At 37.7% G+C, this 12,500-nt stretch overlaps 1 protein-coding gene across 7 annotated transcripts in view; it reads right to left on the bottom strand.

Annotated features, from left to right (window-relative positions):
- Positions 1-12,500, bottom strand: part of LOC138025250 (transient receptor potential cation channel subfamily M member 7-like) — a 99,589-nt gene that overhangs the window by 52,581 nt on the left and 34,508 nt on the right. For 5 of the 7 annotated variants that reach the window (XM_068872477.1, XM_068872478.1, XM_068872480.1 and 2 more), the window contains one exon: positions 117-190. In XM_068872477.1, coding sequence (XP_068728578.1) covers positions 117-168 — 52 coding nt within the window. In that variant the 5' untranslated portion in view covers positions 169-190. Of the gene's footprint in view, positions 1-116; positions 191-495; positions 647-4,251; positions 4,427-12,500 lie in introns of those variants that run through there. The other 2 variants (XM_068872482.1, XM_068872483.1) reach the window with 2 other exon arrangements.

The raw sequence follows: 12,500 nt of genomic DNA, 5'->3' as shown, positions 1-12,500 counted from the left end.
CTGTAGAAAGGATATTTGCATATAAAGCGAAACTACAAATCCGCACGGGCGTCTCCAAGCTTCATAAAATCTCAGCCATCAGAAGTCATTTGTTTTTGCTAACTTGATAAACTAACCTTCATCGTTGCTCTTTCTCTCCACCATCAATAATGGCGCGTCCTGCTCCATTCCTTTCTGCCTTCAAATTGTCCTACAACAGAGAAACCAGGTTTTCTTACTTTTCGTAGGAAATGTGACGTTGAATAAACCCTAGATTCCCACAGCAATATTGAAATTGAAAACTGCACAAATCGCCTTTAAAAATCAGATTGGCGAGCGAACACACGCAAATATTTGAAAGACATGGAATCATGGATGGTTATTTAAAAGAGCCCACAAATTTTTAAGATCAAGTCAAATACCACAGAACTCAACGCAAGTATCACGCCGTATGTTTACGAGAATGTACCGTTGATTTCAAGAAGAATTAAGGGGTTACATGGCAAATGTGCTTACCTTCTCGCAGAATTTTCTGAAGAAAATCTTAATTTCGACTAATTGCATGGAGCCTTTTTAACAATCAGTCAGGAAAAGGACCATGTTGCGGTAAGTTTGTTTTACTTGCATCATGAATATCATTATTCATTTTGTCAACTCAACCGTAAAATCACCTCGGCGAAATTGTAAGGTGAATATTCATGGTAGTAAATTGATATTTTAAAGATTACTTCTGGAATTATGGCTTATGTAATTCGATCGTTACCGAGAAAGAAGTAAAAAAGAATATTTCTGGAAGCCAAACCCCTAAGCATCTTCAAACAACATGTTGTGGGGGATTCCATGAAGTGACATATTGACGAGTGCGCTAATTAAAGCTGGCTTTATTCACCCAGGGGTATAACTGGATACCGATAATTCGTAACTGGTGGTTAATGCGACGGACTGGCAAAAAAAAAAAAAAAAGAAATCCAGGATATGCTTTGCCTGCCTACATACGGGTTTAGTAGGCTGAAATGATTTTACCCATCTCTCCAGAGTAGCATTAGTTTATCTTTAGAGTGATGCTTGCAAAGCTCAGTTAATAAGGGAGGTCTCTCGGATGCAGTTACGCCAGCTATGGCTAAAATGGAAGTTGCTCGTTTCCTTTGAGACGCGAAAATGCTTCAAGACACAGGGCATTGAAATCACACACCAAAGAAAAAATAATAATTTCTGTTCCATAGCAACAGACATGTTGCGATGAGCGTGCGTTTCGTGTAAAGAATTTGCTGTGGCAAGTATCTTTCACGCGATATTACTTTTGTTCTAACGAAAGCTATAGTATTTGCATTGTCAACAAATACAGTGGGTTTTGCATGACATTAAAAAAGAAAACTTAACTCGTACGTTGCTTAATGTCCTTTATCCAATGCACTTTCATTGCTGCTGAAATATCGGAGGATAGACCTGTCCACGGTTTTTGACGCCTCCTGGGCTAAGGGGCAAACACGGCTAACATTAAATAATGTATGGGATTTTGGCCGACTTCGAACCGCTGTAGCGCCGCTAAAAAGAGACGGATTCTAACTTTTGCCACTACTTTAAATAACTTTAATGATATCATTCATTCCACAGAAAAAAAACGCCATTAAGTAAGGTACGACGTCCGTAAATTCGACTTAAATCTTCTCACGTGGATTCTAATTTCGCGGCAATTCAGTTGCATGATTTTACAACGGTTTGCATGAAATCTTAAAAGTTCGTTTATTGTTGTTGTAGCCTGAATCAGTTCTTTATATTTTATGAAAAACCTCAGTATAAATGTCTTTCAAAAGACACGTTTACTGTGGAAATTCGACTTTTTGTGGCGGCGTTACAGCGGTTCCAAGTCGGCTAAAATCCCACACATTTACTGTAAATTTAGATGTGTTTGCCCCCCAGCCAAGATGGGATCATTAACCATGGAAAGGCCTATTGATTTGGATACGATGAGCTTATAACGATGCGAAAAAAATGTAAACAAAGTTTCTCGGGAAGAACAATAGCAATTTTAAAGACCAAACGTTCAGAGGTTTGCGAGGACTTTAAAGTTGGGAAGTAAAACAGCTTGACAATGTCTTTTAGCGTTTGAAGTTATGGGACGACACTTTTTCGAAAAAAGAAGCACACAAAACGTATGTGTGTGTGCAGTGCTATTTGAATCATGATATGTAAAGTACTAAGGCAAGCCTAAAAGCGGAGCTCCTCATTGGCCGTTTTTATGCTAGAGACGTTAAAGTCGTCAAGACACATTTGACGTCTGAGACGTTAAGGCCGTCTGGTATAAAAACGGGATGCAGAAAAGTAGACAAACTAACGGACAAAAACAAGATTTTTCTAAAAAAAATGACTAGATTCTATTATCGGAAGACACTGGGCACGAGCAAACTCGGCACCAAATAAACGTTAACTCACGAATATATGAGCAAATAAACGTGGCGGAATTGCAGCTTCTCAAATTTAAAATATGTCTCGACGTCGCCTGGAAGGACGGATGCAAATATTTTTTTGTGACAGAAATCAGTCTAGAAATCAGCATTTTCTGGCGATGGACGAGGAACTAGATTTAGCCTCGGCGCATGGCTTGTTTGTCTTGTCGACCAAGAGAGCAAGGAAGGAACGAAGTGCAGATTAACAAAGGACTCAGGGCTAAATGCGTCCAAGTTAGGGCGTCCCGTTTTTATACTAGACGCATTTAACGTCTGAGACGTTAAAGTCGTCTGTTAAGTGCGTCTCAACGACGCACTTAAAACAAGACGTTAAAGTCGTCAGACGTTAAATGCGTCTGTCTTATTTCTCGTTTTTATACTAGACGTTAAAGTTGTCTCAAGACGACTTGAACGTCTCAGACGACTTTAACGTCTCTAGCATAAAAACGGCCATTGAACCTCAATTACTATTTGTGTATGTTTTGTTTCAGGTATTTTATATTTAGTCTGCTTACCATACGGCATACGACTAATTAGTCCATTTTTCCCGTACTCTTTCGTGCTCTTTTCGAAATTTTTCGTCACCATCATTCGGCCTCATTGTTTTCTCGTGCACTGCGCAGTTGTTCTCCCTCTTTTAGGTTGACAGTTTTTTCCTCCCGCTCTCTCTCTCTTCTTTGCTCGTTGTACGACATATCAAAAAACTACTTAGTTAGTTTTTTTTTTTTTTTAAGTTATCTTCAAAATTTTTGCTTGTTTTACTGAAACGCAGCGCCAAATGCAATGCGCTGGCCATACAACTTCCCGTCAAAAAACGCGGGTCACAGCAGTGCACGTAAGTAAACGCTGGTCCTGATATCTAACACCTGAGCTCCAAATGTCAACCTTCAATGTCAATGAAAATCAAAGCCTGAACTGTTGCCAGTCATTTGCCACAAAATTTCGATCGTACTAGAGCTGCAGGTAACTCTTTCCTGGAATAAACTCAGCAAGTACACGCCAAAGTAAAAATAATCCTTACCCTATTAAACAAAACACTGTGGCCCTCACAACGCCTGTGCCTTCCCGAGGGCCGGATCTTGAAAATGTATATGAGTACGTGAAATCGAAAAATACATGTGCTGTATCACATAGGTCCGTTAGAAACTGAATCATAGCCATAATTTATAAGTAGCGGGAAGACTGAAGTCACTGGAGAAAGAATTATTGCTTTCTTGATTAAATTATTTTGTGAAAACAAAGAAATGAAGCAGCTTGAGTGTAGCGTAATACAACGAGCTCGAGCAATTGCAAAGAGATTGATTATTTTGCCACGACTGAAAACAAACACAAATATTTACACAGCCTCCGTCTCTAGCAACGCAAACAATATTTAACTGTTCATTTTGCGCCTAACATTTTAGTAATTTAAGGGGCTATGTCACGAAATTTATCCGAATTCAAACGAAACATAAAAATAACTACTTAAAACATTGAAGAAAGGTTTAAATAAAACAGAAAATACAAAAGGGCCGAGGCAGGGATGAGAAAATTGAAGAATATTTATGGAAATGCATTGTGATCGGTTTTTTTTTAAACTGTTTACAATAACAGTTTTTCAAAGTTGACTGTAATTTTAATTATGTATGCTCCACAAGACACTTTTTTGTCAGGAAGCTTTGGTTTGTGTTGTTTAAAAGTAATTTCTGAGTTAACGTTAAGTTGTATAACGAGAAGGGGCTAGTGAATGGTAAAACGACACAAAATTAAATGCACTACCGTCACAAAGCCTATCTAATATTTGTAGCTAGTTTGTTCTTGTTGTTTACCCATGTTAAGCACCTACCCGCAAGAAAAGGCATCAGGCAGGCAGTCTCAAGGTTTAAACGTTGCTGAATTTGGTCTAATTATAAGACTAGTTCCGTGCGCCGGGAAGATGAACCAAATCCTGCGCTGTGCTTGGCTACCCGAGCGGGCAAGATAGCTCCATCTTGCCCACTCGGGATTTCTCGCTTGGTCCCTCAAGATCAAAGATCATCTACGTTGTTTTAACCGCATATAATAAATCCTTTATTGATCAAGCTTGTTCGGGCGAGATGGCTGGGTATTGGTCTAGTCCTTTTTTTTCCTTTTTGCGTGTTTAAGGACCGAGACGAAAAAAGCACGCAAAGAAAGAACTTGGGCAATATCCAGCCACCTTGACCTCATGCTTGGTCAATAGCCCATACATACAGGCTACGGGAATTTAATCGGAAGAAAAAATAAATACCGTAGTCATTCGGTTATAAGGTGCACGGTTTTTTCAAGAAAAATTTGTCTTTGGGTGGCAAGTTAGTGCTAAAATTGGGGTGCGTCTTATAGCCAAGTATTTTTGCGCAACAAAATCTTAAGATCACAATTTGAGAAGAACTTTTAGTTTAAACAACGTTAACACAAGAAAAGGACACTAGTTGTCTATTGAAAAAGAATAGTGCTTTTAGAGACCTTTAGAACACTAAACGACTTCAAGAGAAAAGCAAACAAACGGAAATTTGCATACGTCCTTAACAGCACGTGCTCAGTAACATGATACCCATGACAACAATACAATCATTCGAACCTTGTTTTGAATTCCGAGAATCGTGTTTGTCGCGGCAGATATTTTTTGCAGGTTGCAGGTTGAAAGTTCATTATAACTGGAAAACCGCTGGCACTAAAGAGAAAGGTAAAGCGATAGACTTGCCGTGACTGTTACATGAATAGCTATCTTAGGCCTAATTAGGCCTAAAGAAAAGTTCTTAGGCCTAACGTTAGCTATTCATGTAACAGTCACGGCAAGTCTATCGCTTTATCTTTCTTTTTAGTGCCAGCGGTTTTCCAGTTATAATGAATTTCAACCTGCAACCTGCAACCTGCAAAAAATACCTGCCGTGTTTGTCGTTCGCATGAAAAGTGTTCGCATGAAAAGTTTCTTCTCTGAACAAACATACCTTCTTCGTTCATCCAGCCTTTCTTAAACACTGAAATTTGCATCCTTGGTGGCGTGTTGATATTCAGCTGTCGAACACATTTGAATATGACTTTCGGTGGGAGTTTTTTGCCGTTCGCTTTCTCTTGACGTACGAAGTCTGAACTCTGACCATTTATTAAGTCGGAAGGTTCAAATAAACGTGCGAGCGTTTTATGTTTATCATTTCAGGTGTGAACTTTTAGCTTTTGTTTTTACGTATATCATTAAAACACGTGTTTTTCACTTTTGGTTACGTTAACAAAAAGAGTTCGCATGCCAATCGTGTGAGGATAATTGTTCTCTGATTCATCACATTCTTTTGGTAACTCAATTTTTTGGTGCGTCTTATAACCGAGTATTTTCATGTAATTTTCAGTTTGAGAACTTAGCTTGATTACATTGCTAAGTTTGGGGTGCGTCTTATGGAATTTTCAGGGAACGATCATTTACAACTGCCTAAGAGGAGGTGTGTAATTTTGGTTCAAAGATGAAGGGGTATAATTAAAGAAAAAAAAGACATTTTATGGATATGAATTTTTTCCATAAAACCTCTTTAACCATCGCCTATTCCGCCCTCTATACCCTCCGCTCTGTCTTCTTAATCTTGCCACTAGTAGGCCACATGGATAATGTCCAGCTGTGACTTTTGAAAACGACTCAGGGATTAATTGTAAGTATAATCCTACAATCGCACTTTCTGTTATGATGTCACTGTTTTCTCAGAATTAGCTGTCTATTTGTTCAAACTGCAGATAAAATAACTATTACATAAATTTTACAACTCGATACGATGGTAAAATAACTGTGAAAAAAAACAGTCATCGATTAAAAAAATAAAAAGGAAAGGAATTTAAAGCGAAACTCACATTGATACAGTGGCGAAATAGAATCACAGATCAAATTCAGCAACCAATGCAATGAGCTTTGAAAATGACAGATTAAGTTCCCAAGCCTTTACGAAGATCGCTTTACCAGCAGCAGTGTAAAAAGAGCCTTTATTACATATGCATGCGTTTAAAATTTACATGCACATTTCTTTCGTTGCGTTAATCAAACATAACATGAATAAACATATGGGAAGTGCGGAATTCTATGCGTTTTGATTGGCAGTTGCAGAGCCGAAATTATTTTAGAGGAAACAGTTACCTTGGAACCGGTCTTACTTTACATATATTTCGCTTTCTTTTGCAGGTTATACGATATTCAAACCGCAAAACGTCTTTCGTCCAGTAAAAAAATGTAAACAAGCTTTCCAAGGAGTAGAGACGGGAAACTCAACATGGAGTTGAGTGATAGGTCAAACCGATAAAATTGAGAAAAAAAAAGTTGCTAGCTACATAAAGTATCATGGAATTTTAAACCATGACAGATGTGAGCATCGCCCACATAAAAATTGTCCGTATTTGCAAAAAAAATTTAGCCTGCGAACGAAGACTTATTTACGGCGGTCGTTTCTCTCCCCCGAAAAGGAACGGCAGATGTATTTCCGGCGGTCGTTTCTCTCCCCCGAAAAGGAACATCGTTCCTTTTCGGGGGACAGAAACGACCGCCGGAAATACGGTCTGCGTTCGCAGGCTAAAACAAATTAGAAACCATATAGCAATGGATGAAGAAAGATGGACGTTTTGCTAAAACTACAGCCGGTATCCTTATAAATTTTGCCCTTTCCTTGAAAGACGGAAAAGTGGCATTTATATGTCTTGAACAGAACACCAACTACAAAGCCGACGTCCTTTACCCGGAATGAGTTACGATGGCTTTTTTCAATTTGGCAATTCTCCTCCATAGATTATGAACTCCAGGTGTTGAACGAGTGTCAAGCTATTTGTTACAAAAGTAAATACATCAACTTTTGTTTTGCTAGTAAAGGGATCATCATTTATCGCTAACGCTTTGCACTAAGAGATTTCAAGCCAGTGGCATGATCGCCCGATCCTTTGCATCCTTGTGAACTACATAATCTAGTAGTCAAGAGCACAATTTCAGGGTCAGGGGAATTATGCGCTTTTGAAACTTCCTACCAATGTCAACCAAGGGACAGTTATTAATTTTGGATATCAGTAGAGGCATGGCTAAAATGTCCTATAACCGGAATAAGCTGGTTTTGAGAAATGAATGCTGACGCCATCATGCAGTTTCCTTGAGACATTTTTTTAGTGTAGAACGTGGTTACAATATATATATATAGCAGGTAGAATGAAAAATGCTGCGTCGCCAACGAAGAATGTCACTTGCGAGCAGGATCCAAAGAAGGGTACAAGATGCCTTCAGGTCCATGTTTAATATAGGGAACAAACGTCTCGCCCTTCGGGCTTCCTCAGTGTTCACAGTATAAGCTAAAAACTAAAAAATACTTGGCAGGAACCGAGTCGGTTTCAAGATCTTATGTGTGTGAAGAAGTGACAGTGACGAAATAGACAGATTGCTTAATTACATGAAATTTACAAACAAGCTCTAATGAGTAGGTGACAAAATAGGCCAGCTTATAGACAGAAAAACCACTTACACAATAGTAGATGAAGTAAACAATATAATGGGATGTTAATTATGGGAGGTAACCATCACAGTAAAAAATTAAAAAGTATTATATCTAAAGTTATAAAGAATTTAAGGCAAAAAATATTTTTGGAAAGATAATATATGAAAATGGCTAAAAAATACATAAAACTTATTGGCTAAACCTAATTCTATTTTTAGAGTTGAACTCTGATCGTTTGTTAAGGCCGTGGGGATGAAGAGTACACAACTGGGAGCACCAAAAAGCTTCTCTTGTGAGTAAACGCCTATCAATGTGATCTTCACTTTCATTAACAATTTTTTCGATAACAATGAATTCAAAGTCAGACATCTGGTGTTCAACCCTATTGAAATGCACGGCTAATTCGCACGTAGTCTTGTTAGTAAGCATAGCCGATTTGTGATTCCGAAACCTGACCTTGAATTTATTGGATGTTGAACCCACATACTGAACCTTACACTTCTTGCAAGTGGCCAAATAAATAACGTTTTTAGATTTGCAAACAAGATGTTGCCTAATAGTGTAATAACGATCTGTACAAGCGCTTTAAAAAATCTTATCCTCCTTTAAAAAGTTCTTACATAAATCAAATTTTTTGCTACATTTAAAACAACCTGTAGCAGAATGGTCGTTGTTACTATAATTAGATCCCTTGGGTCCCGCTAGGAGCTCTTTGATGGTTTTGGCCCTTCTATAAGATGGAATGATTGACCCTTTGGGAAAAATCTGTGCTAATGTGGGTGAATCATAAATGAAATGGCTATACGACTTAATGATTTTACCAATGTTGGGCAAATGTGGGTTAAAATTAACCACAAGGGGAAAAATAACCTTTTTCTCTCGTTCTTTCGGTGAAAGGAGGTCCTCCCTGGGTGTATCTTTGGCCTTATCAAACTGCGTTTTCACTTTAGAAGGGTGGTAACCACGATCTACTAGATAATTCTGATATTCCTTGCTACGTTCTTCGAGCTTTTCAATTGTGGAACAATTTCTGCGAACTCTTCAGTAGCAACTCCGAACGGGATAGTCCTGGTACAATGAGATGGATGGGCACTGTTATGCAATAAGTAGATGTGATGGTAGGTAGGTTTGGAATAACTAAAGGAGGATAAGATTTTTTACAGCGCTCGCACAGATCATTATTACACTATTAGGCAACATCTTGTTTGCAAATCTAAAAACGTTATTTATTTGGCCACTAGCAAGAAGTGTAAGGTTCAGTATGTGGGTTCAACATCCAATAAATTCAAGGTCATGTTTCGGAATCACAAATCGGCTATGCTTACTAACAAGACTACGTGCGAATTAGCCGTGCATTTCAATAGGGTTGAACACCAGATGTCTGACTTTGAATTCATTGTTATCGAAAAAATTGTTAATGAAAGTGAAGATCACATTGATAGGCGTTTACTCACAAGGGAAGCTTTTTGGTGCTCCCAGTTGTGTACTCTTCATCCCCACGGCCTTAACAAACGATCAGAGTTCAACTCTAAAAATAGAATTAGGTTTAGCCAATAAGTTTTATGTATTTTTTAGTCGTGCGTTTTTTAGCCATTTTTTAGCCATTTTCATATATTATCTTTCCCAAAACATTTTTCCCTTAAATTCTTTGTAACTTTAGATATACTACTTTTTAATTTTTTACTGTGATGGTTACCTCCCATAATTAACTCTATGTTGTTCACTTCATCTACTATTGCGTAAGTGATTTTCTGTCTATAAGCTGGCCTATTTTGTCACCTACTCATAGACCTAATCGGCTAACTCAACGTTGTACCCAATTCAAACCCTTTGGGAATAAAACGTTTTGTTCCAGGTATTTCCATATCATTTACATATGAATGCTACATTATCATGCAAATACAACACACAAAGAATCTTAATCCCGGGAGATTTGAATTGGGTACAACAATGAGTTAGCCGATTAGGTCTATTAGCGCTTGTTTGTAAATTTCATGTAATTAAGCAATCTGTCTATTTCGTCACTGTCACTTCTTCACACATATATGATCTTGAACCCGACTCGGTTCCTGCCAAGTATTTTTTAGTTTTTAGCTTATATTGTGGAACACTGAGGAAGCCCGAAGGGCGAAACGTTTGTTCCCTATATTAAACATGGACCTGTGGGTAGTTTGCTTTTGACTCCATTTTTCATTCAACCTAAATATATAGTTATATAGTTATATATATAGTTATATATTATATATAAATTATTTTGTCGAATGGAGAAATTTTTGTAGTTTTAGAACACGTAAATCTTACAACGTTAGACCCGATTTGACATGTAGTTCCAAAAATGTCATCTATTTAGTTTCGTGCAAAAGATGTCAGCTTCAGTATATCGGCTCTACTACCACCGAATTCAAAGTGAGATTTAGAAATCACAGGTCCTCTATGATTACAAATAAGAAATCTTGTGAAGTGGCAGTCCACTTTAGTAGCACTTCACATTCACTGCAGGATTTCTCTTTTCAATGTATAGACCAAATTAACGACACAAACAGGCAGGATGATATTGACAGACTTCTTATCACAAAGGAAGCCTATTGGAGTGCCCAACTCTTCACCTTGGCACCTCACGGCCTTAAAAAAAGGCAAGAATTTCATTCTAAAAACAAAATACACTTCAATTCCACATGATTCATAGATGCACGCTTTTTGATAAAGAATTTAATTTTTCAAATATTTCAATCGTTCAAGGGCTTACGTTGGGGAATTTGTTCTTTGACCGTAAATTGGACAGTTTGGCTCAAAGGAATTTGTTATGATTGTTGTGCATTGTTAGTGGATTCAGGTTTAGCTTGAGCTCGTGTTTTTATATTGGTTCTTTTACGATTTTGTTTGCTTTTCTCTTTAGTTATACTCTTCAGTAAAGTAATACCTTTAGGGATTTTTCACATCTTTGATGAATTTTAATCAGGTAGTAAACTATGCAGGAACATCATTAAGTACATTGTTTAACCTTTTATTATGTCCGTTCTATTGTACTTTTTAAGTTCTTATGTAATACCTTTAGGAATTCGGTATACCTACGAGACAAGCAACAAACACTGTAAACATATAAAAAGGAATTTTTTAATCATTATTCACTGTAACTGATGAAGGTCATACGACCGAAACGTTTTACACTACATTAAATCTTTTTACTTTTTTAAGTCATCAGACGTTGTCCGTCCACTGGCCTCTTTTAACTTATATATATATATATACGTTTAGAAGAAAGACAACTTCACAGCGTAGCGACTTCAAGTTTCATGTTTAGACAATCATCAGGCTACAGATCTTACATTTGCATTCTAACTCATTTAAAGACCATTCTAATACTCTAGGGGAGCGTGCTATTTTAAGTTCGACAAAAGGTCGATAGAGTCTTTCGCCTCACCATACAAATGTGGATCAAAGAGATGCGACCTGTGCCTTACAGAAAAATTGTACATAATAAAAGCAGATACGCGCCACCTACTGAACAAAAGAAACGAGTTCATTTGTTCAGTAGGTGGCGCGTATCTGCTTTTATTATGTACAATTTTTCTGTAAGGCACAGGTCGCATCTCTTTGATCCACATTTGTATGGTGAGGCGAAAGACTCTATCGACCTTTTGTCGAACTTAAAATAGCACGCTCCCCTAGAGTATTAGAATGGTCTTTAAATGAGTTAGAATGCAAATGTAAGATCTGTAGCCTGATGATTGTCTAAACATGAAACTTGAAGTCGCTACGCTGTGAAGTTGTCTTTCTTCTAAACGTTATATTCGCTCTACTTCACGTATCGAGCACTCTGCAGCTAACTGGAACCCCCTACTTGCGCTATATAATATATATATATATATATATATATATATATATATATATTATATAGCGCAGTTAATTAGCTAATTAGTTATTTAGTTATTTAGTTATTATATAAGGTTGAATTGAGTGTCAAGACTTCCGGAAAATATCAAAAAAGAATTTAAGCATAATATCACCATGGATTTGAATTGTAATAATAAGCATCATGGTAAAAAGAGCACATTGATAATCTAAAAAAACTAAATACTTGTTTCCACAAATAATCTATCACTTTCAAATAAACATGTCATCTTAAATTATGCCCTCTTTTACGTCTTTTTGTTGGTTAGTAAACACCATATACTTTGAGAATGATGTGTTCCGCACGAGAGGCAAGAATCATGGCTTTGCCTACACGCGCACAGGGCTGTGCACTGAGGGTTTGCTTTTGAGCACTTGCACAATCACCTGCAGACTGCCTTGCAGGAACAATAATGAGCTCATAGCAACTTTGCTGGGCTTGTTGAAGTGTTGGCCACAAAGGTTTCCATTGACTTTTCCTCTCACATCCCCATTCAGTAGGACTTGGAAGCTGGGAAGTGCTAGGTGTACTTGACCTGAAACATGGCTATCTTGATACGATGCTCAGAGGATGTGTTGCTTTAGAGCTGCAGATGTGCGTGGAGTTGGGGGTTGGGGGGTGGGGGGGAAATCTTATCTCAAATTACGGGAACTTATCCACAGACTTGATGATGTTTCAAGGCGTAGTCAGGCGTTGCGTTTATAACTGCGAGGATCATAGCTTCACTTGATTTCA

The sequence above is a fragment of the Montipora capricornis genome, chromosome 12 (assembly GCF_036669925.1).
Source record: "Montipora capricornis isolate CH-2021 chromosome 12, ASM3666992v2, whole genome shotgun sequence".
In the NCBI taxonomy this organism is placed as follows: domain Eukaryota; kingdom Metazoa; phylum Cnidaria; class Anthozoa; order Scleractinia; family Acroporidae; genus Montipora; species Montipora capricornis.
The sequence above is the reverse complement of the archived record's forward strand: the minus strand, read 5'-3'. Positions and strand labels throughout refer to the sequence as shown.